This window comes from Dromiciops gliroides, chromosome 1 (genome assembly GCF_019393635.1).
Source record: "Dromiciops gliroides isolate mDroGli1 chromosome 1, mDroGli1.pri, whole genome shotgun sequence".
NCBI classification, from domain to species: Eukaryota; Metazoa; Chordata; class Mammalia; order Microbiotheria; family Microbiotheriidae; genus Dromiciops; species Dromiciops gliroides.
In genome coordinates this window covers 428,712,674-428,734,644 of record NC_057861.1, presented here as the reverse complement: position 1 = coordinate 428,734,644, position 21,971 = coordinate 428,712,674, and the positions used below count along the sequence as shown (strand labels likewise).

The following is a 21,971-nucleotide window of genomic DNA, read 5'->3' as shown; positions in this document are numbered from 1 at the left end:
CATATTAGTCAAACTGATAGGTGTGATTTAGTGCCTCAGAGTTGCTTTAATGTGCTTTTCTCTAATCAATAGTGATTTAGAACATTTTTTCATATGACAACAGATAGCTTTGAATTCTTCATCTGGAAACTGCCTGTTCATATCCTTTGACCACTTATCATTGGAGAATGATTTGTATTCTTATAAATTTGATACTTCTCTATGTATTTGATAAAAGCTTAAATTGTTTTTTAAACTATTAATACTTAAAACTATAGGAAGACTTTTGGGATATGCTATACAATTGCCATCATCTTATTAATGCCTCAGCAGAAGTGGCTGCTGCTACCTCCTGTTAGCTGAAGACCGACAAATCATTACACACACACACACACACACACACACACACACACACACACACACACACACTGCTTACTTGGTGCCAGGTGCTGTCCTGGGTATTTTAAATATCTTATTTAATCCTCTCAACAACCTTGGGAAGTAGGTACTATTATTAACACCATTTTACAGTAGATGAAACTGAGGTAAACAGAAGAGAAATGACTTGCCTATGGTCACATAGCTAGTAAGGGTCTGAGGCTAGATTTGAATTCAGGTAGTCTTTCCTGACTCTAATCCCAGCACTCTATCCACTGTGCCACCTAATTCCAAATAGGAAACTCAGTCAATGGGACACAAAAGTAGGACCTCAGAGACTAGGTTCATCAAAGTTGAAACAGGACCCATAGAACAAGGTTAATCTTTAACCTTTAACCTCTAAGTCAACGTTTAACCAGTGAATTGCTTTAAGGATTCTAACATTATCCTACCTGTCCAGAACTAATCAGAACTGAGCCTGAAGGAAACACACCTGTGCCAAGATTAGGGGAAATAACATTTGGGAGAGAGTCAATCATTGTGTTACATTCCTTTCCAGGGCTCCTTTGACATAGTGTGAGGGGATCAGGGTTTATCTTCACCTTTCCTGTTTCCCTCTATAGATCATGGTCTTAGTCAGTGGATATATATGGGTTCTGGTTCTAAGCTTAGAAGTAATTTACATCTCTGGTCTGGAGCTGAGCAGTACCTTATAGATCATCTTGTCCAACTCTTTCTTTTAATGGATGAGGAAAGTGAGGCCCAGAGAAGTTCAGTAATTTACCCAAGGTCACACAGCTGGTAAGCATTCTTAACCACTCAGTTGCTCAACCTACTCACTTCCCATGAGATACTCCTTCATTCTACTTCAGCTATACCCAAAGATGGTCATACCTTTGATTTTGCCATCATCCACAAATATACCACATTTATATTCAAGAATCTGAAATCCCTTTATCCAACCATTATCTATTGGTTTTTCACCTCTTCCTTTGCCTCCCTTCACCAAACCCTATTCTTCATCCACATTGTGACCTCCAGTCCCTTGACCCTTTGGTTCTCCGCTGTACTAAACATGTTTTCATTTTCTCCTCATCTCTAACCCTTGGTGAACCAATTCATCTCTACTGTCCTCTTGAATTCCTAAGCCCATTATTATTTCACCAATTAGACCCAGCCAAGCCTCAGCCTTGGATCATTCCCACCATTTGATGCCTCCACTCTTACAGATTTGCTTCTGATCAAAGGTGGAGAAAATCATGCAAATGATGGGTTCATTACAAATTTATGTGACATAATATTAACTGGACCCTTACTGCTGCTAGGTAATCCTACTATACTTCCCTTACCAATTCACTATCCCATTCTTGGCAGCAGCTCTTCCAAACCTTTTCATCACTCTTCAAACTTCCCATGGCTCCCCCTCATCCCACTCTCTTACATGAGAACCTTCATATTTTACAGAAATAATTAAGACCATTCTCCTTGAACTCCTTCTTCTCTCTTCCTAATCTCCTATCACTCAGGTACCTTCTGCTATTATCTCCTCCTTCAGTCTTGTTTCATGTGATGAAGTGCCCTTACTGCTTACCAAGGCTAAAACCTCTATTTGTTCAAGTGATCCCATTCCATCTTGTCTCCTCCAACAAATTGCCTCCTCTGTCATCCACACTCTTTCACTAATGTCAATCTCTCCCTCTCTACCAGCCCATATCTCCCTTATCCTAAAAAAATCCTCACTCGAGCCTTCCATCTCCACTATCTTCCTAAGTCTTTTCTGCCTTTTATGGCTAAACTCATAGAAAAGGCCAACAACAATACACTTTCTACACTTTCCTCCTTCTCTCTTCTTGGCCCCTTACAACCTGTCTTCCAATTTTATCATTCCACTGAAACTGCTCTCTCCAAAGTTACTCATGATCTCGTCATTGTCAAATCCAATGGTCTTTTCTTGGTCTTCATTCTCCTTGACCTCTCTGCAGCCTTTGACATTGTTGATCTCCCTCTTCCCCTTGATACTCTCTTCTCTCTAGGTTTTCAGGATACCACTCCCTTCTGGTGCCTTTCCTATGTATCTGATAGCTCCTTCTCACTCTCCTTAACTGGATCTTCATTCATATCACACTCTCTAACCATAAGTATCTCTCAAGTTCTTTCATGGACCACCTTCTCTTCTCCCTCCACTTGATCTCATTAGCTCCCATGAATTTAATTACCATCTATCTCTATGCTGATGTAGGCCTTAAAATTAGCCTCAGGCTCCCCAAGCAGAGCTGCCCTTCCCCCTCCGTTTCAGCTGGGGTTAAGGGTGGGGGGAGGGGAACCTCTGAGCAGGGCTAAGCTGCATGGGAGGCTGGAGGGACACTGGAGTTTGCTTTGCCCAGCCCCCACCTCCTAGAGCACGCAGCATGGACCTTGGCAGCAGCCCTGGGGTCGGCCAGCCCAAGTTTCACCTAAGAGATGAGGTTCATAAAAAGAGATGCAGACAGATGTAAAGAAGGTCGACAAAGCGAAGGGGGCTTTGAGTTAGAAGAAAGGAGCAGTGAAGCAGGGGGCTTTTCAGTGAGGGGGATGCTAGAAGAAGGTTGTTCGGTACAGAGGACACTGAGGAGACCCAGGGGCAAGAGAGATGTGCCAGAAAACAGTCAGGTGGTATAACTTTGCATTTCTTTACCCTTACCTTTTACATTTATTTTTATAAATAAACCCTGCTTTGATTATTTTAAATAAAAGAGGCTTTTTGCTTATCAATTTGGGAGGAGCAGTGTGGGATTTTATAAATGGGCCATATTATATTAAAAGCAATCAGATAGCCAGCCAAAAGTACACAGATTAGGCCCAGTTAGTTAAAATATTTTTACATTGAAATGGCAACCACGAAGGGACTTATGGCCCAATTATAATTTTTTAAAAGTTATAATTTTTCATGTAAGTTCAGTTATAAATTTTTCAGATTAGATTAGCTAGTTAATATTTTTTTTACACTAATGATTCTCAAATCTGCCTACCTTGCCACAGCCTCTCTTCTGACCTCCAATCTTGCATTTCAACTAACTTTTAGACATCTTGAGCAAGATGGTTGACATCTTAAACTCAACATGTCCAAAACCTGCTCTTATCTTACCTTTTACTTCAGAGGACGACACTATCCTCCCAGTCTCTTAAAGTTGCAAACCTAAGAGTCACCTTTGACTCCTCACCATCTCTAACCCTCCATATCCAATCTGTTGCCAAGGCCTGTCAATTCCACCTTTTCAACAACTCTGTCATATGTCCCCTTCTGTCCTCTGATATTGCCACTACCTTTTTGAACCTTACACCTGTATTACTGCAATAGCCACTGGTGGGCATGCTTGCCTCAAGGCTCTCCTCACTCCAATCTATTCTCCATTCATTCACTGAAATTATTTTTCTAAAGCACAAGTCTGATCATGTCACTCCCTTCCTTAATAAACTCCAGCGGAAGGAGCAGCTAGGTGGTACAGTGGATAAAGCACTGGCCCTGGATTCAGGAGGACCCGAGTTCAAATCTGGCCTCAGACACTTGACACTTACTAGCTGTGTGATCCTGGGCAAGTCACTTAACCCTCACTGCCCTGCCAAAAAAAATAAAATAAAATAAGCTCCAGTGGTTTTCTATCACTTTTAGAATGAAATATAAAATCCTGTGCTTGGTATTCAAAGCCCTTCATAACTTAGTCCCCTCCTAACTTAACAGTCTTCTTAAACCTTATTCCCTGACATATACTCTGATCCAGTGATGCTGGCCTCCTGGCTGTTCCATGAACAAGAAACTTCATCTCTCAGCTCTGGGTATTTGCTCTGGTTGTCTCCCATGCCTGGAATACTCTTCCTCCTCATCTCTGCCTACTTACTTCACTGGCTTGCTTTAAGTCTCAACTAAAAATCCCATCTCTTACAAGAAGCCTTTCCCAACTCTTCTTAATTCTAGAGCTTTCTCTCTCTTAATTATTTCCCTTTTATCTTGTATATAGCCAGTTTGTACATATTTGTTTGCTTGTTGTCTCTTCTGTTAGACTGTAAGTTCCTTGAGTGCAGGGCTTTTTGCCACTTTTTGCAGCGCTAGTACTTTGCATAGTATCATACATACTAGGCACTTAAATGTTAATTGACTGACTGAAGTAGCATAGGCAGGATTTGAACCCAGGTCCTCTAATTTCATATCCAAAGCTTATTTTTTATTTTGTTTTTTTTACTGCAGATCTGGCAAAATCCAGCCTTGGACCATTTCCCACTTCTTTAATAAGCAAGATTTGCTTCATCCAGCTAATTCTGTAGTTAACAAGAGGTAACCACAAATGTTCTGACAGACTGCCTAGCTCTCCAATTTAGTAACCTCCTAATCTGTCAATTGTATCTATTCTTTTTTTTGGAGGGGGGCAGGACAATGATGGTTAAGTGACTTTCCCAAGGACACACAGCTAGTAAGTTTCAAATGTCTTGAGGCTAGATTTGAACTCAGGTCCTCCTAAATCCAGGGCCAATGCTTTATCCACTGTGACACCTAGCTGCCCCCCAAGTGTATCTATTCTAACACCTTCACCTAGGACCAGAATCTGACTGCCTTCGATGTCTGTCTGAAGACACCCCTTGGCAGGCACAGGGGACAACAGACAGGGAGAATTTTGCTCTAGAATCAGGGAGGCCTCTGTTGGGGAAGGAGAAGGGGCAAGAGATCCCTCAGCTCTATACCAGATCCAGAATCCAGCCCTCGCCTCTCTTGGGATTTAGTGCATCCATACAAGTTTCTCTACTCATATGGACTTATAATACTTCTCCTCCTTCCCTAATCATTTTTTTCTGGGAGGGATAAACATAAACATAAGATTAATATCCAATACTTCAGCTCTATTTTCTTGATCCTGTGGAAGAAAAAAAAAGAATCCAAAAAGCTGCTAGTCCTGTATAGTAATGTTCTTTGAGAAAACATGTACTTTTCATATAATATATATATTCATATATTATCAGGTTAGCTACAGATAACCTTTAGAAGATATGTAGAAAGCTAAATGAGGAATTACATTATTTTCCATTTTGCTGTGGCTACTTAGTTTAGAAATGCTGTCATTCTGTGGTTTTGTGGTTTCCTTTTTACTAATATGAACCCTTTATTATCTGTGTATATTAAAGGTAGATAGGATTTGAAAGCTATAGTTTCCTCATTTTGAATAATGCATCATTAGGTTTCATTCAAAGCTTAGACCTGAGATATTTGATAGATTTTTAAGATAGAGAAAATATCTCCTTTTCAAATCTGTTTTGGGAAGTTTATACTTTTTGAAACTATTGACTACATAATTCTCTTATGTTTTTGAATTCTGTATACAAAAATATCACAGGAAAAACAAGTAATTTTTACAAAGAGTTATTATTTAAATTTGAATATTTGACATTCAACATGCTCACACTGAGATATCTGCAACTTCTAAATCTGCATTCAGAAAAGAAGCCCTCTAAGAATGAGGTTCCACCACACCACATACTTTTAGTGTGGTCAAGTAATTGTTGCTACCAGAATAGAAACTTCCGTCCCTTCACTTGCACACACTTAAAAATGAAAACTAACATATAATCAGTTCCCATCATTGCTCCCTAGTGAATAAAACTGTGGTGAGAGCTCCCCTAGCAAATTACCCCTCCCCATATCCTCTCACCATACTTCATTTTCACCACATTTAATTTTGACATCTGCCTGTGATTCAGGTAAGAGAGGAAGGATCATAGGAAAGGTAATCTCGATGCAGTCCCAAAATTAGGTAGGCTGGGAAAGCAGTGAGCAGAAAGATCTGGCAAAGAGGATTAATCCACAGGCCACACAAAGCATTGCCTTCTTCATGGGGATTGACTACTCTGTCACCATAGCACCAAAAGAGATTGAACTGCTATCCCTAAACTACAGAAGCGCTCATCAATATTAGGCTGGCCCTGGTAGTCATTTAACAGGTTTGAAAATGAAATACCATTTCTTCCATTTCCATGGTGTCTCCAATAATACTGCCGTACTGACCTTTATCTGAGATTTGGGGTTACACTATCAAAGAATTAGAAATTTCTCAGAGTGTGTCTTCCCTGTTAATCTGTTAAACCACTGAATAATGTAAAAGTAAAGAACAACTTAAATTAACACAGGGGAAAACTATTATAGGATGCCATCTTCCATACAGAGGGCAATTTTTTTTTTATATTTGAAGGGGGCTATTTAGTATTTTTATTTTATAATAATGGCAGAGCTTCATTTGGATTACATGCAATACTTCTGAGTATTAAGATGTGGGAGAAGGTGACTAGAATGTTAAGGGACTGGAGACTAACCAGTATGGGAATGAGTTGATGGAAGTGGGAATATTTAACTTTGGAAAAGGGAGGCTTTGTGAGTACAGGGAAAGCAGAGGGAGGTAGGTTAGCAGAATTTAACTATGTGATGGACTTTGATATGGACGAGGAATTAGATGTGTTCTGTTTTGACCTGAAGAGGACAGAATGAAGACCAGTGGGTAAAAACTGCCATAGCTGTAACTAACAATTTTTGTGTCTGGGGAAAGCTTGGACATAACATTGACTCATATAAATTTTTTTTCTTTTCTTTTGCAGGGCAATGAAGGTTAAGTGACTTGCCCAGAGTCAAGTGTCTGAGGCTGGATTTGAACTCAGGTCCGCCTGAATCCAGGGCTGGTGCTTTATCCACTTCACCAACTAGCTACCCCAACTCATATAAATTTAAAAACAACATTTTAAATAGTTATCACTATACCAAATACTAGAAAGCTCCAAGCTACCTAGAATGAAATTCTTTAAAAATAGAGGCTACCAGTAAAAACACACACACACACACACACACACACACACACATCAAAACCATGTATAAACAACATGAAGTATATACATTACTGTAAAGAATTAATTGTTATTTGAGGTTTTTATGCCTTGGCGTGCACTGGCCTGGGGCTCTGCAAACCAAACGGTGCTCCACCCATTGGTTGTAGCCTTTGCCATGGCGCTGGCATCTCACGTCATCACCACTCACCTACGCCTACATGGACCTGGCAAAATTATAATGATTGGAAGCCTAGTGAGGGCAGTCATGTGACTGTCAGAGCGGCCATCTAATTGGCTGGGGGCTCTGGGGTTTCTGGGATTGGGGGAGTAGAATTCTCCATTCTAGCTGGACCCTGGAAGACTACAGGTGCTCTGCTGTGTATTCTCAGCTGATTCCTGGGCGGTAGTATTTCTTCAGGTTGTATAATTTCCCTTTCCCCATTTTATTTCCTTTCCCTTGATCCTACTGATCCTGTTTATGTTTTTTTTTAAGTTTGTTCTTGTTAAAATAAATCCTGTTCTGTTTTGAGAGAGGCTGCCGGTCTCCTTCCTTGCCCCAATATTGCAGCGAGCCTCTTAGCTAACACTCCGCAATTAAAAATTGGTCTCCACATTACTCTCATCCTTTAACTGGCATTGTCCTAAAGATCCTTTCAGTGAGCCTACTGAAGATGAAATTATACCCCAATACCTTTATTAAATTTCCAAAAACCCCACCTCATTTTATCCATCTGCACAATAGTCCACAGAATATTAAAATAAAATAATAATAAGATAGCAATTAGCAACCTGTCCCAGGACTGTTTCTATATGAACATCATCAAAAAGAAATTATGAGTTATATGATAATATTAATAATAATAGCTAATATTTATATAGCTAATATTTGCTATATGCCAGGCACTGTGCTAAGCACTTTACAAAAACCCTGGGAGGCAGGTGCTATTATTATCATTCTCATTTTACAGATGAGGAAGTTGAGGCAGACAAAGGTGAAGTGACTTGCTGGAGAGTTCAAATCTGGTCTCAGAAACTTACTAACTTTGTGACCCAGAGTTCAATCCTCACTTTATAAAGTGAGTTGGAGAAGGAAATAACAAACTACTCCAGTATCTCAGCCAAGAAAACACCCAAATGGGCTCATGAATATGTGGGTATGTTACTTTAAAATAATGTGAGAGAAAAAGCAGGTCATGATCTAGGACAAGCTGATTATACGTAAGTAGATATTTTACATAAATATACATCCATTTACAAACATCATAAAATATTTACAATTTAAATGAGAAACAGAACAATTTATAAAGATTAGAAAATAATTTTGAGAAACAATTTTATTTAGTGCCCATAAGATTATTTTTTCTGTAAAAGACTTGAATTTATAATAAAATAAATTGGGAGGTAAAACGGGGAGGAATTAACCTAATAATTACATGGAGGGGGGCATCTAGGTGGCACAGTGGATAAAGCACTGGCCCTGGATTCAGGAGACCTGAGTTCAAATCTAACCTCAGACACTTGACACTTACTAGCTGTGTGACCTTGGGCAAGTCACTTAACCCCCATTGCCCTCAAAAAAAAAAAAGGAAAAAGAAAAAAGCTCTGGTAATTACATGGATAGGGATCAGCTATTCTTGTCATAGTTTCTATAGATTTATCTTGCAATTTTCTTTCTTTCTACATTGATGCTGGATGTTTAGTGCCACCAGAGGTAAGAATCTAGGCAGCAGTTTTTAGTTTTTGACCAGTTCTGTAATAGCCCATTAGTATTTTGAAAAGTATTCATGCAGCATCGGGTAGAGCACAGATAAAATAGCTTGTAGACATAAGTTATCCTTTTCTTTTTATAGATTTGACATACCTTTTGAACTTCCAAGTGGAGATGTTCAACAGGCATTTGGTGACATGGAAGCAGAATTTAGGAGAGGACTACATATGTACCTTTGGGAGTCATCTGCATGGAGATAATCACACTTGTGGGAGTTGTTGAGATCACCTAGAGAGAAAATGTAGAGAGAGAAGGGAAGATGTGTCAGAACAGAGCCCCAGCATATACCTATCCTTAGGGAATAGGAAATGGATGATAATTTTGCAAAAGAGACTAAGAAGGAACTGTCACATAGGAAGGAAGAAAACCAGGAAGAGATGCCAAGAAACCCCAGAAAGAAAAGATTTATTTTGGAGGAGGATATAGTCAATAGTATCAAATCACTGAAATGTCAAGGAGGATGAAAACTATGAAAAGGTTATTCCATTCATCAATTAAAAATGACTAAATCTTCTATATCAAAAGAATAGTTTGAAGCTGTGGTATATGATGGTGATGGAATATTATTGGGCTATAAGAAATGACAAGCAGGATGATTTCAGAAAGGCCTAGAAAGACCTGTATAAACCAATATATAATGAAGTGAGCAGAACCAAGAGAACATTGTGCACAGAGACAGCAATATTGTTTGATGAAGAACTGAATGACTTAACTATTCTCAACAGTACAGTGATCCAAGACAATCCCAAGACTATCCACCTCCAAAGAAAGAATTGATATTGCTGGAACACAAACTGAAGCATGCTATTTTTCACTTTCTTTCATTTTTTCCTTTTATTCAAGTTTTCTTGTACAAAATGATTAATATGGTAATGTTTTACATAATTGCACATGTATAACCCATATCTGATTGCTTACCACCTCAGGGAGAGAGGGAAGGAGGGATAAAAATTAGAACTCAAAATTATAAATAAAAATGCTTATTTTATTTTATTTTATTTTGGTGAGGCAATTGGGGTTAAGTGACTTGCCCAAGGTCACACAGTTAGTAAGTGTCAAGTGTCTGAGGCTGGATTTGAACTCAGGTCTCCTGAATCCAGTGCTGGTGTTTTATCCACTGCACCACCTAGTTGCCCCAAAATACTTCTTTTTTTTTTTTTTTGGTGAGGCAATTGGGGTTAAGTGACTTGCCCAGGGTCACACAGCTAGTAAGTGTCTGAGGCCGGATTTGAACTCAGGTCCTCCTGAATCCAGAGCCGGTGCTTTATCTACTGCACCACCTAGCTGCCCCAATACTTCTTATTAAAAAAAAAAAAAGAATTGTTTGGGTGCCCTCCTATGGATACATGGTGGCCACTACCTTGAGGGAAGCCATTGTTCTTTTTCTGCAAGGTGACAGTGAATTCCTTTCAACCTGGTTAACTCTATATAAGATCATTCGTCTTTATGGTTGTATAGTTAAAAATCATAGTCCAATCAGGGAGAAAAAGTGGAGTTAAAATCCAGATGTTAAGAGTAAAGGAGAAGAGTATACATAGTCTTTCCTAGGATCATAGATCCAAAGCAGGAAGAAAGCTTAGAGATCATCTATTTGAACTGGTTTGCATATACTCTATGTATTGCAAATATCGATATCCATTTGCTGACCTTAAATTTTAAATGTGTTCTCATTGAAAAAAGTGTACTTATGTATGAGGGAGCTATACTAAAAAATATCTAATAATCTTGGCCACTGTATTTTATCCCTTTGGGGCTTGGTGCCCCACAAACTGGAAAACTCTGCCTAAGAATTGCCTTGGTCCCCTTTTCCTCACTGATGGGTATTTTAGTCTTGAGTTGAAAATCTTTTCTTAAACTGAAAGAACTGAGGGTAAAAATGTAAAAACTAACGTCTTCTAAATTCACAACGAACACCAAGCTGCACCATTTTGTAAAAGCAAAGGTGTGACCAAAGTTTCCAGCTGTTTGTAAAACGGTTTTCAAATGCTGACTTGTTATTGGAGACCTAAAGATGCTTACATTGAACATTAGGAAATTTGTGTGTGTTTTAAATATGGGGATGGGGTGTGTGTGTGTGTGTGGGTGTGGGTGTTGTGGTGGTGGTTCTTAGGTATTCCTCAATAAAGAATTACACACACACAGACCAATTAGAATTAAAGTGATCTTTTATTTGGTGCTAGAGAAAGTGACCAAGTGGGAAGTCAAAGGGTCAACCCTGGGGGAGGAGGGCTTAGAAACATTCTCCTCCCAGAATAGAGGGAAGGCAAAAGCTTTTAAAGAGGATAGATGGGGTATCCACCTGAAAGCTGGAAAGTTCCCTTTTGGGGTGGGGTAGAGAAAGTTTGGCTGCTTATCATACTCCTGAGTTGAGGGGGATTTTTTTGAAATGATGATCCTGACCTTTGGGGTTATCTGTCTCCTAGCTCTGGTCAGGTAGCAGCCATGCTTAATTGACTGTATTGCTATAGAATTTTCTCTCTCCTTACTTCTTAGGTATATCCATTCTGACATCTACTTGGTCAATCTAAACTTTAATAGTCCCTTGATTCCTCAATATGTCTGTCCTATTATCTGCTCATCTTTGGTTTTGCTTCTCAATGGAGAAACTACTTCTGACTTATCCTAAGCACAATGGTCAGGGATAAGAATGGTTTCCAGTGCATTGCCTTGCAGCTGTGTATGTAGAAAACTTGAAACATAACATAATTGGATATCAATAAGATAGGAATACCAATGAAAAGGGTATAAATATTATCCCCTCTAAAAAGTCCACTTGTTATACTTATTTTAGTATGATCTAGAGATTACAAGCCTAAACAGTGCAGTTACTTTGCATTTACATTTTTTAATATTCTGGAAGTTCCGATAATTTAATAATTTATCAAGACTTTTAGGAGTTTAATGACCTCAAAATCAGGTTCCCAGAACAGTATACAATGATGAAATCTGAAGGCAATAAACTGCACTCTGCACCAGAAGCCTGTAAATGGTGGAAACATTCTTGCTGCTGTTCAGTTTGCATTTTATTGGAAGTCTTTCTGACATCCTTTAATCTACTTGAGGACAAGATAGAGATTAGTTTTACCTGTTGTCTTTGCATCCCTACATTTAGCACTGAGCCTGCCATTTAGCATTGAGCACTGAATGGAATCCTCAAACTCACCTCCTCCCCCTTTATAAAATGTAAAAGAATTTGGTAGAGTATTTCTCTTGGTCAGGGAGTTCTTTCTTGAGATTGGTGAACTGGGGTTTTTTAAAAAAGATTTTGAAGATACATTTCAACATAGTTTCCTCTGTAATCTGATGTATTTTATTTTATGCATTTTAAAACATTATTCTGAGAAGGGATCCATAGGCTTCACAAAACTGCCAGGACAGAAAAAGATCGAGAACTCTTGTCCAAATGCAACTGATTTCATTAATGTTTTGTGTTTCTGCGTCTTCAGGGACAAGGATTCTACTGGACACTATATTGCACCCAATATTTCCTCTAAATGACCAATCCAGCTCTCAGATGGGCACTACAGAAAGGGTGGCTTGAAGAGCCCTTGGGGAGGCTTCACATCTTAGCTTCTCACAGGTATAATTTGAACCTCAGTTTCTGAGAGTGGTAATCACAGCGTATTATTTTCTCATTTGGTTCTATCTTAGTCCCTTATTTTATTCTATAGTCTCCCTAGAGTTCAGAAGTCACCTGCCCCAGAAGTCAACATCTACCCCATTCCCCCCGCCCCAGGTGAAGTCAGAGCTGCCGTCCTTCCCCCTCCCCCCCTGCCCCCTGCAGTGTCTGCATCTCTGCTCAGGGAAGAAAAAAGGGAGCTTTGGGACGGGGATGCCGGAGCCCATGGATGGGGGCGGGGAGGAAGGTAGGCGGGCCCAGGCCTGCGCGCGCCGCTGCCGCCGCCGCCGCGTCACCAGCGTGCCGCACGTGTCCGTGTTTACGTCCCTCGTGGAGCTGGACGACGTCAGCAGCAGAATGGTAACATTGTTGCGGTGATGAGGCGGAGAGTTTAGAGAGACGCGTCCGGCTCTGGTTGGGGTGGGAGGGGGCCGGCCTTGGCGTTCGGGGCTGACAGAGCAAGTCGACCCTAACGATCCTCGGACTGCATCCGCTTCCAGCCCTTCCCTGCTGCTTGCTTAGGCGTCCGGACGTACGTGGGGGCCTCGGTCCCTCTGACGGGAAAGGAGCGGCGAAAAGCGAAGCGGAGCGGGGGGGCGGCGGCCGAAGAGGAGCGAGTTGCCGCAGCGCTGGCGCTTGTAAACAGATCCCTTCACACGTGACCATGTGAACTACCTGCTCGGGCGACGCGTATTGTCTTTCTCGGCGGCCGGAGCCGAGCAACCGCCGCCGCCTCGCGCGCCACAAAGAGCGCGGCCGAGCCCCGGGGCCGCGAGCGCCTGTGCGCGAGACCGAGCGCAAGCGCGACCCGGACTCGCTCCCCCCAGTCCTCCTCCCGCTCTAAGATGGCTGATGGTGGCCGGTGAGGGGGGCGGCCGGGGCCGGTGAGTTTTTCGGAGCAGAGCGGGCGAGGGGGAGAGGGGGGCAGCCGGGGGCCCCGGCCCCGCCGCCCCGAGAGGAGACCCAGCCATGTCGTTCGCGCTGGAGGAGACGCTGGAGTCGGACTGGGTGGCCGTTCGGCCGCACGTCTTCGAGGAACGGGAGAAGCACAAGTTCGTCTTCATCGTGGCCTGGAACGAGATCGAGGGCAAGTTTGCCATAACCTGTCACAACCGCACGGCCCAGAGGCAGAGGAGTTGCTCCCGGGAGCCGGCGGCCGCCCGCGGCGCCGCCGAGGCCGGGCCCCCGCCGGACAGCCCGGGCCCCCGGAGCGCCGGCGGCAGCCCGGTCTCGCGTGGCCGAGGGGAGCCGGCCGCCGGCCGCAGGAGCCCCAGCCTGCGACGGAGCCCGGCCTGGGCGGAGGGTGGCGCGGGGCGGAGCGCGCACCCGCGGGGGGACGCCTCGCCCCGGAGCCCCGCGGCCAAAGCCGCCGACCCGGCGCGGGCCCCGACCAGCCCGGGCCGAAAAGCCCCGGGGAAGCGGGACGCGGTCCCGGCCGAGACGCCCGGCACGTCGTCGGTGCGGGTGGTGAGCGCGTCCGGCGCGGCCGCCGAAGAGATCGAGGTGTTGGAGCTGGTGAAGGAGGACGAGGCGGCGCCGACGCTCCTGGAGCTGCCCGAGCCCGAGGCGCCCGAGCCGCCCGCCGAGCTGGACTCGCCCCCGGAGGAGTGCAGCTGGGCCGGGCTCTTCTCCTTCCAGGACCTGCGCGCCGTGCACCAGCAGCTGTGCTCGGTGAACTCGCAGCTGGAGCCCTGCCTGCCCCTCTTCCCCGAAGAGCCGTCGGGCATGTGGACCGTGCTGTTCGGGGGGGCCCCGGAGATGTCCGAGCAGGAAGTGGACAGCCTCTGCTACCAGCTCCAGGTCTACCTGGGCCATGCCTTGGACACCTGCGGCTGGAAGATTCTCTCGCAGGTTCTTTTCACGGAGACGGACGACCCGGAGGAGTATTACGAGAGCCTCAGCGAACTGCGGCAGAAGGGCTACGAGGAGGTGCTGCAGCGGGCCCGGAGGCGCATCCAGGAGGTGAGGCCCGCCCGGGGACGGGGGAGGGGACGGGGAAACCGGGCATGCGGGCCGCTTTGCCGCCCGAGGCTTGACACTTTGGTATTTTGTAGGGAAGGTAGATTTAGAAGAAAGCTTTGAGAAGTTTTTGGCTGAATACCAGTAAATAAGAACTGACATTTATCTAGGAGTTTGCAAAGGGCTTCTTTTGAATGATCTCATTTTTTCATCTCATAGTGACCCTTTCAGATGGATGCTGTTATTATTCCCCATTTTAGGGATGAGGGTACTGAGGCTTCTAGAGATTTAATATCAGGGTCAGACAGTAAGTTGTTGGGGGGGGGGCGGGGCGGGGCGTGGAGCTTGGAGCCCAGGTCTGTCTCCACTGAGCCATGATACCTTAAAGAATTCTGGTGCCAGTGATGAAGCCGAGAGGCCCAATGGAACCTTGGAGTCAGAGAGCCTGAGTTCTTGACCTCTGGCAAGTCGCTTACCTTCTTTGGTCCTCAGTTTCCTTGTTGGTAAAACTATATTGAAGGTGCTTTCCAGTTCTTAACTCTATTCATCCTGAAGGGTCGTCGGTCTATAAAACCTGGTTCTCTTGGCTTTTTGAAGCATCTTGGATAAGTCATTGTGTAATTGGGACCCTTTGATATATGGTATGTTAGAGCACTGGTCAGGAAGTCAGGGACCTAGATTCTAGTCCCAGTTCTGACACTGTCTGTAGCTGTGTTACCTAGTTGAAGTCATTTAGTCAGTTAATAATCATTTGTTAAGCACCTGTGCCTGAGGAGGTGCTGTGCTGGACAAACAATGAGACACACTTGAGGAGCTTACCTCTTCTAAGGAGGGCACATTCATGTACACCTGCCACTTAATAATATATAGTATATATACACATACAAAATAGATATGCAGTGGTAGGGAGAGCTTCATTAACTGGAAGAATTGGTCTCTTAAAAAGGATCTGGTTCTAGAGCTGAACCATGAAAGGAGCTAAGAGATTCAGAGGTTGAGCTTTCAAAGTCTGGAGGCAGACTTTTCAAAGGTATAAAGTTAATCTCAGTCTATTGGGTTAAACAATCTCCAAAGATTTCAGACAGGATACTCCTTAAGGCTTCCACCTACCATTCTCTGTAGATTTCTAAATTGTACCAGAGGTGCAGGTCTCGGGGCTTATAGATCTATCAGACCCTGTAGAATACAAGCTGTGTATTTCTGTTTCCCACTAGTAATTTCCTGTTATCAGGACTTATTTCCTTAAGTCATGAGTGTTCTACTAGGTTTAGGTAAAGGCCTGTACGTATACCAGATAATTTGACTCACCATATGTAAAAGAAGCAACAGATGATATTAAATAATACATATATGCTTTGAAAGGTTTTACAAGCCTCAGGAACATAACCTTTTTTCACTCTGGACTCAGGTTTCAACTGTTCTCTTGAAGGTTGTTGAGCTCTTCAGCTTTGAGGAGATAAGTCACTAGGAAAAGATTTAATATTCAAATTTAGGCTAAACATTTTTTAAGTTTGGAAATTTTAGTGTAGATTTTTGAAAGTTTTTTCATACCAGTAGTATATGTTAGAAATAAATGGGACAAAGTCTTAATGAACATATGTTCTAGACTGTAGGGCTTGGAAATAATTCAACATTTAGCCCTTACATTAGCTACATCAAATAGAACTTTGAATTAAACCATTTAAAAATTATGAATTCATCGTTTCTTCTAACGGAAAGTTTAGGTTAAATTTTCCAAAGAATTTGTACTCTTTAAATCTTTGCAGTTTACCCACATTCATTTTAGCATTAGTACCATGCAGCTTGAATAAAAAATAGCACCTTTGAATTTTATTGTGCTTTGCTATTCCCAGAGCTTACTTTATTATTGATATAGTACCAAATCTTGATATTAAATCAGATAATATCCATCTTCTTTGTATAATGCACTTCTAAAATCTTTTATTAGAGTTTTAAAAATCATTAGACATTTCATTCATCTGTATTTACAACAATGCTTGGGTCTGAGTGGAGCAGTCTACTGAACTTGCTTGTGCACCAACTTCTGTTATAGGTGTCAGAATTATAAGGCACTTTTTTTGGGTACCTGAATCCCTTTGGATTGGGTCTAAAACAGAGCATGACACTGAATTTTGTGCTGGATCACAGGCAGAGCCAGTTTGTTTATGATGAGACTCCATGTCTTTTCATTTTTTGTCATTCTCTCGTTACTCTCTATGGTTTTTCCTCCTCATCACTTTTTTTGGGTTGTTATTGTTTTTTTAATACCTCAGGACAGACTGATTTGTTTTTTTTCTTTAACTCACATTGATATTTTACCAACTGCTTATCTTGTAATATTTGTATTAACAATATTTAATTTATATTTAAATGATGTAGCTTGGCTATGTATAAGCTGTTAATGTATCTTATGAGAAAGGAGAATGTTAAATTTTTATAGGAAGTAAATTTGGGTCAGAAATGAAGGTTGTCCTACATAGATAGGGGCAATTGAAAGATACAATAAGTATGGGTTTTCTGTAGTTCTTTGAAGGAAAAGTGAAATCCAAAAAAAGTCAATACGTTTTCAGAATGGGATTTATATGCTGGTCAACTTTACTTATCTTTCTTTATGGGGGTATCCAGTTTTTTATATTTTCAGAGCCTTTCAGGTTTTGGATGCTGTGTAAAAAAAAAAAGTCCAAAATAAGTAATAGGAAGTATCAGTTTATAAATTTGCTGGACGCTAACTATATAAATAATACTTAAAAAAAAGCAGTTGTTTAATATTAAATGGCAAAACATCTAATTAGTTGTTTCAATCATTAGTTTTAACTGATTGTTCAATTTCCAGAGAAATCATGGACAGTCTCAATCCTTTTGTGCCACTATTAGCTTCTTTCAGTGGAACCTTTTGTTCTCGATCATCTATTTGATTCACATCTGTTGAATTTAGTCTTGGTTTTAAAATCAAGTATGGTAAATCAGATACTATCCTTGGATATACACCAGGTAAACAAAGGTACAAATATAATTACTAGCTTAGATTTCCTTTCTCCCTCTCTCCCTCCCTGTCTCCTTTCTCTCCCTCTCTTCCTCACTATTAGGACAGAGGAACAAAAATCTAGAACTGGAAGAGACCTCAGAGGCCATCTTACCCCAACCCTTGCATTTTATAAATGAGGAAACAGGTCCAGGAAGGTTAAGTGTGGCCTATGGACATACCAGCTAATCATCACTAGGGATTTGGACCAATCTAGAGCAGGTGCTCTTCCCATTGTACCACTGTAATTTTAATCAATTTTAATTATCCTGCTAGAGAGCTGGCTTGGAAGCCAGGAATGATGATTACCTGGGTTCAAGTTCCACCTCTGCCCTTCCTGGCTGGCTGTGTGACATCTGGGGGAATAACAATTTTCTTCTGCTCTTGGAAATTCTAAGACTAAGTTGTAGAGATAAAATGTCATCCTGGAATGATGGAGTAGGGTTCCTCACTCCTATACCACTAAAATCGCAGATCCATTCCCTATTCCTATTCCTATTCCTAATTATTAGTAAGAACTCAAAATTTTATGGCACTTTAAGGTTTACAAAGTGCTATTCTCACACTTCTAGGATGTGTAAGTAGTGTAAATGTTCTTATCTCCATAATGTAGCTCCCCAAGAGGTTCTATCACTTGTAAAAGGTCACTCAATTACTAAGTGTCAGAGACTGGGACTTGAACCCAAGTCTGACTCCCAAGTTCAGTGCTATTTCCACCTCAGAGTTGCCCTTCATTTAGGTATTTTCTGTTCTTTGCCCTTGAAATGTTCCCATCCATTTAAGGATTATTTGGAGACCACACCTATTATTGTTGAAAATGTTCAGTAAAATGATTGAAGTTTTTAAAAATAGAATAGTCTGTACAACTACATTGTAAACTCAACCCCAGTGGTCTTTCCATTGCTTTGTAACCCTTTTCTCCCCCAGTAAGTTTTCTGAATGGTACCAGACAATCCTGTGAGTCCTTTAATATTAGTAAATTTAGTAGCTATTAAGTTAGAAATACTTTAAAATATTTTTAGCACAATTCTAGAATTTGAATTTGGTACAAGCATTTTCTTTTTATGCAAAACTTCTATGCAAATTATTTAATGGAAACTTGAGAATCTTTTTGTAACGAATAATCACTTCAAAATAATGTTTAGTAAGTTTGGAATTTTTTATATCTAATTTTTAAAAATCAAGACATACCAATCAACATGGTAGTTTATGATTTGGGAGCCAGCCGACTAGGACTTCTAAGATTAGTTGTGCCAGTAATTAATTTTGTGACCATAACCCCATGTTCTCATTTGTAAGATATGCCATGTCTGAACTAAGATTCTGTACTCAGCAGGGAGCTGTTGCAGTGGACAGATCACTGGGCCTGAATCCAGAAAGACCTGAGTTCTAATTTCAAACTCAGACACTTCCCAGCTATGTGAGCCAGCACTAGTCACTTAATCTCTGTTGGTCTCACTCTTCTCAAATATAAATGTAACAACATCCACCTTCCAGGGTTGGTTGCAAAGATCAGATGAGAGAATATTTGTATGTACTTAGTGCAAAGCCTGGCCTGGCATATAGTAGGTGCTTCATAAAATGCTTGTTCCCCTTTCCTCCCTTCCGCCCCCAATGCCTAGTACATTGTTAGTTGTGGGGAGGAGGGGAGACCACAAAGGTAGGCTTTTTGTATCCCCAGTCCCTCAAGCATACTTAACTAGGTTTGTTCAATTGATAATTTCACTTAATAAAAAAAATTACATTCTATTTTGAGTTTATAAAATCCAGATATAAAGAAACCTTAGCTTTTCTGCTCAAAAGAATGATGTAGCACCAAATCCAGAGTCGAGTGTACTTGACACTGCTTCCTTCTTTCACCTTTGGTGAACTTGGACAAGTCATTAACTTCTCTGGGCCTCATTTCTTCCATCTTTAAAATAAAAGGGTTCGGCTAGATCTGATAAACCTCCCTTCTGACTCTAAATCTATGATCCTGTGCCTCGGTAGCAATTAGCAAGGTATGACCGATTGAGAATAATAGGTTTTATATTAGTTGATTAATTTGTAGTACCTGTCAAAAAGATAAATTGAATTTAAACTAAGAATGGCCATTATAGAGAAAGCTTTGGATTTGTTACAAGGTGAATTTACCTTGAATCCTATCTGATGGTTTTTTAACAAATGGAAGTGCTTATGCAGTATGCTAGATGTTGAATAAATATTTGAAGAAATGGTACCACCAAAATAGTTATTCATGGACTATGAGGACCACCTAAAGTCACAGTGTGTTAGTGACAGAACCTGGATTTTTAAAAACCCAGGTCTTTTGACTCTAAAAACTGGTGTTCTTGGTACTATACAGTAGTGTTTCCTCCCGCTCTGTAACCAATTAAAATAATTATTTGTGTACAAAACAACTTTTCCAGTCTTATTTAGTCAGATCCATTTCAGGTTGTTACTCAGATAACTGAAAAGAAGATGAATAAATACTATGTAAACTTGGTAAAATTCAGAAATTGAAATTCCTGGTTACTTGCAAAAAGTAAAGCAAAGAGGTAAGACTTTTGCCCTCTGATTCCAAGTACTTCACAAAGATGGGGGGTAAAGGATAAGGGAACAAGCCTACTGAGTGTACCAGACACTGCCTACCCTGCCAGGCGATGTTCTAAACTCTTCGTCAGTATTTTCTTACTTGATTAGGGCATATTTCTTTACTGTTGACACGAAGAGTAATTCGAAAGAAGCCTAAATTCTATTTTTGATTTGTCATTGGAGTTTTTCTTTAATGATTATATTCAGAGTTGATTTACTCCCAAGAAAATTGCAAGTGGAACTTAAAGGCTAAAATTAGGTAATCTATAATTTTTTTAGCTGTTTTATAGAGTATCTCTGACCATTTATGAAATTTTTTGGGGGAAAGGCATTCATTTTCATACTATCTATATGTTATTTCATAGTTTAAAACCTATTTTTCTGGGCACATTTTTGATTACAAAGCAGACAGGTTTTTTCCTTCCTCAACTGATTTATGTATTGTCAGAAAGCAGAGGAATTGGACACATTCAGCATAAGGCAAAGATGAGAAGGTATGCCTTCACTGCACTGTTGGAGTTGTGCTACTTTAGTTCTGATGTTGCCTAACCATCAGCATTGATAGTCATTAAAATTTTCAAGTATGGTTAGGGGAATATTGGCTTTGAGCAATGGCAACACAGAATTGTTATAAATAATTACCAAGGATCTAACTGAGAAAATGATTATTAATTGTGGGGCTTTGGGGGAGGACCCACAGATAGCCCCACCCCCCAAACTGGCTGGTTTTTCTGAGCCAGCCCACAGTCCTTAGAATGGAAATTGGATTCTCAGTAGATGAAGGTCTCTGCCCTCTGAAGGTCTGTCTTTCACGGGACCCTGAGTTCAGCAGATGCTGACCTCAGCACATGCAGCTCATTTTGATATGGACCACCCTTGGGTCCTGTAAACCAGTGGATTTGAATGATGCCAGCCAATTAGCTTTGAGCAGTATGTAAAGGGCCTCTCTTGTCTGGTCTTCAAAGGGCTTACGTTCTTTCCCATGCCCTCTTGGCTAAGATGCCAGAGGAGGTATGTGTCATGTCTGTCCCCCCCTTGATCTCCTTTCTGTCTAGGTAATATAGGGCTTCTGAACTCTAATTCAGAGCCACGTGCTCTCTCTTTACTAACATTTAATATGATTAATAAATGCTTAATGCCCCAAACTGGTGCAATAGCCTCTAATTTAAAAGTAGCAATATATTAGAAATCCCAGCTAAGTTCCCCAATAACTAAGAACATACAGACTTCCCCCCCAATATTTCTTTCTTTTGGGGGAGGGGGCGGGTCAATGAGGATTAAGTGACTTGCCCAAGGTCACACAATTAGTGTCAAGTGTCTGAGGATGGATTTGAACTTGGGTCCTCCTGAATCCAGGGCTGGAGTTTTATCCACTGTGCCACCTAGCTGCAACCCCCCCCCCCCCCAAACAATATTTCAAACAACATATAACTAAGGACAGAGAAGGAAGCTTCCTTCACCAAGAAGTCAGGATTTTGTGGTCCCTTTGTATGTGGGATGGTGTTCTTGTGTTTCTTTTTAAAATTGTCTCTAAATAATAGTTTACATTTCTATAGTGCTTTACGTATCACACAGTACTTTTTTATTTCTTTTTTTTTTTTTAGTGAAGCAGTTGGGGTTAAGTGACTTGCCCAGGGTCACACAGCTAGTAAGTATTAAGTGTCTGAGGCCGGATTTGAACTCAGGTACTCCTGACTCCAGGGCCGGTGCTCTATCCACTGCGCCATCTAGCTGCCCCCACACAGTACTTTTACAAATATATTGGTTCTTTGAAACAGCTTAGCGAAAAGGAAAATCTCAGTCATGTATAGCACTAAGTGGCAGAACTAGGATCC

General features: G+C 41.4%; 1 protein-coding gene across 4 annotated transcripts in view; it reads left to right on the top strand.

Annotated features, from left to right (window-relative positions):
* The first annotated feature begins 12,886 nt into the window (after nucleotides 1-12,886).
* Nucleotides 12,887-21,971, top strand: part of JMY (junction mediating and regulatory protein, p53 cofactor) — an 85,740-nt gene continuing 76,655 nt past the window's right edge. For all 4 annotated transcript variants that reach the window (XR_006353275.1, XM_043966983.1, XM_043966960.1 and 1 more), the window contains exon 1: nucleotides 12,887-14,543. Coding sequence is in view for 3 of the 4 variants with exons in the window: in XM_043966983.1 (XP_043822918.1) it covers nucleotides 13,551-14,543 (993 nt within the window). In the remaining variant the exon portion in view is untranslated. The remainder of the gene's footprint in view (nucleotides 14,544-21,971) is intronic.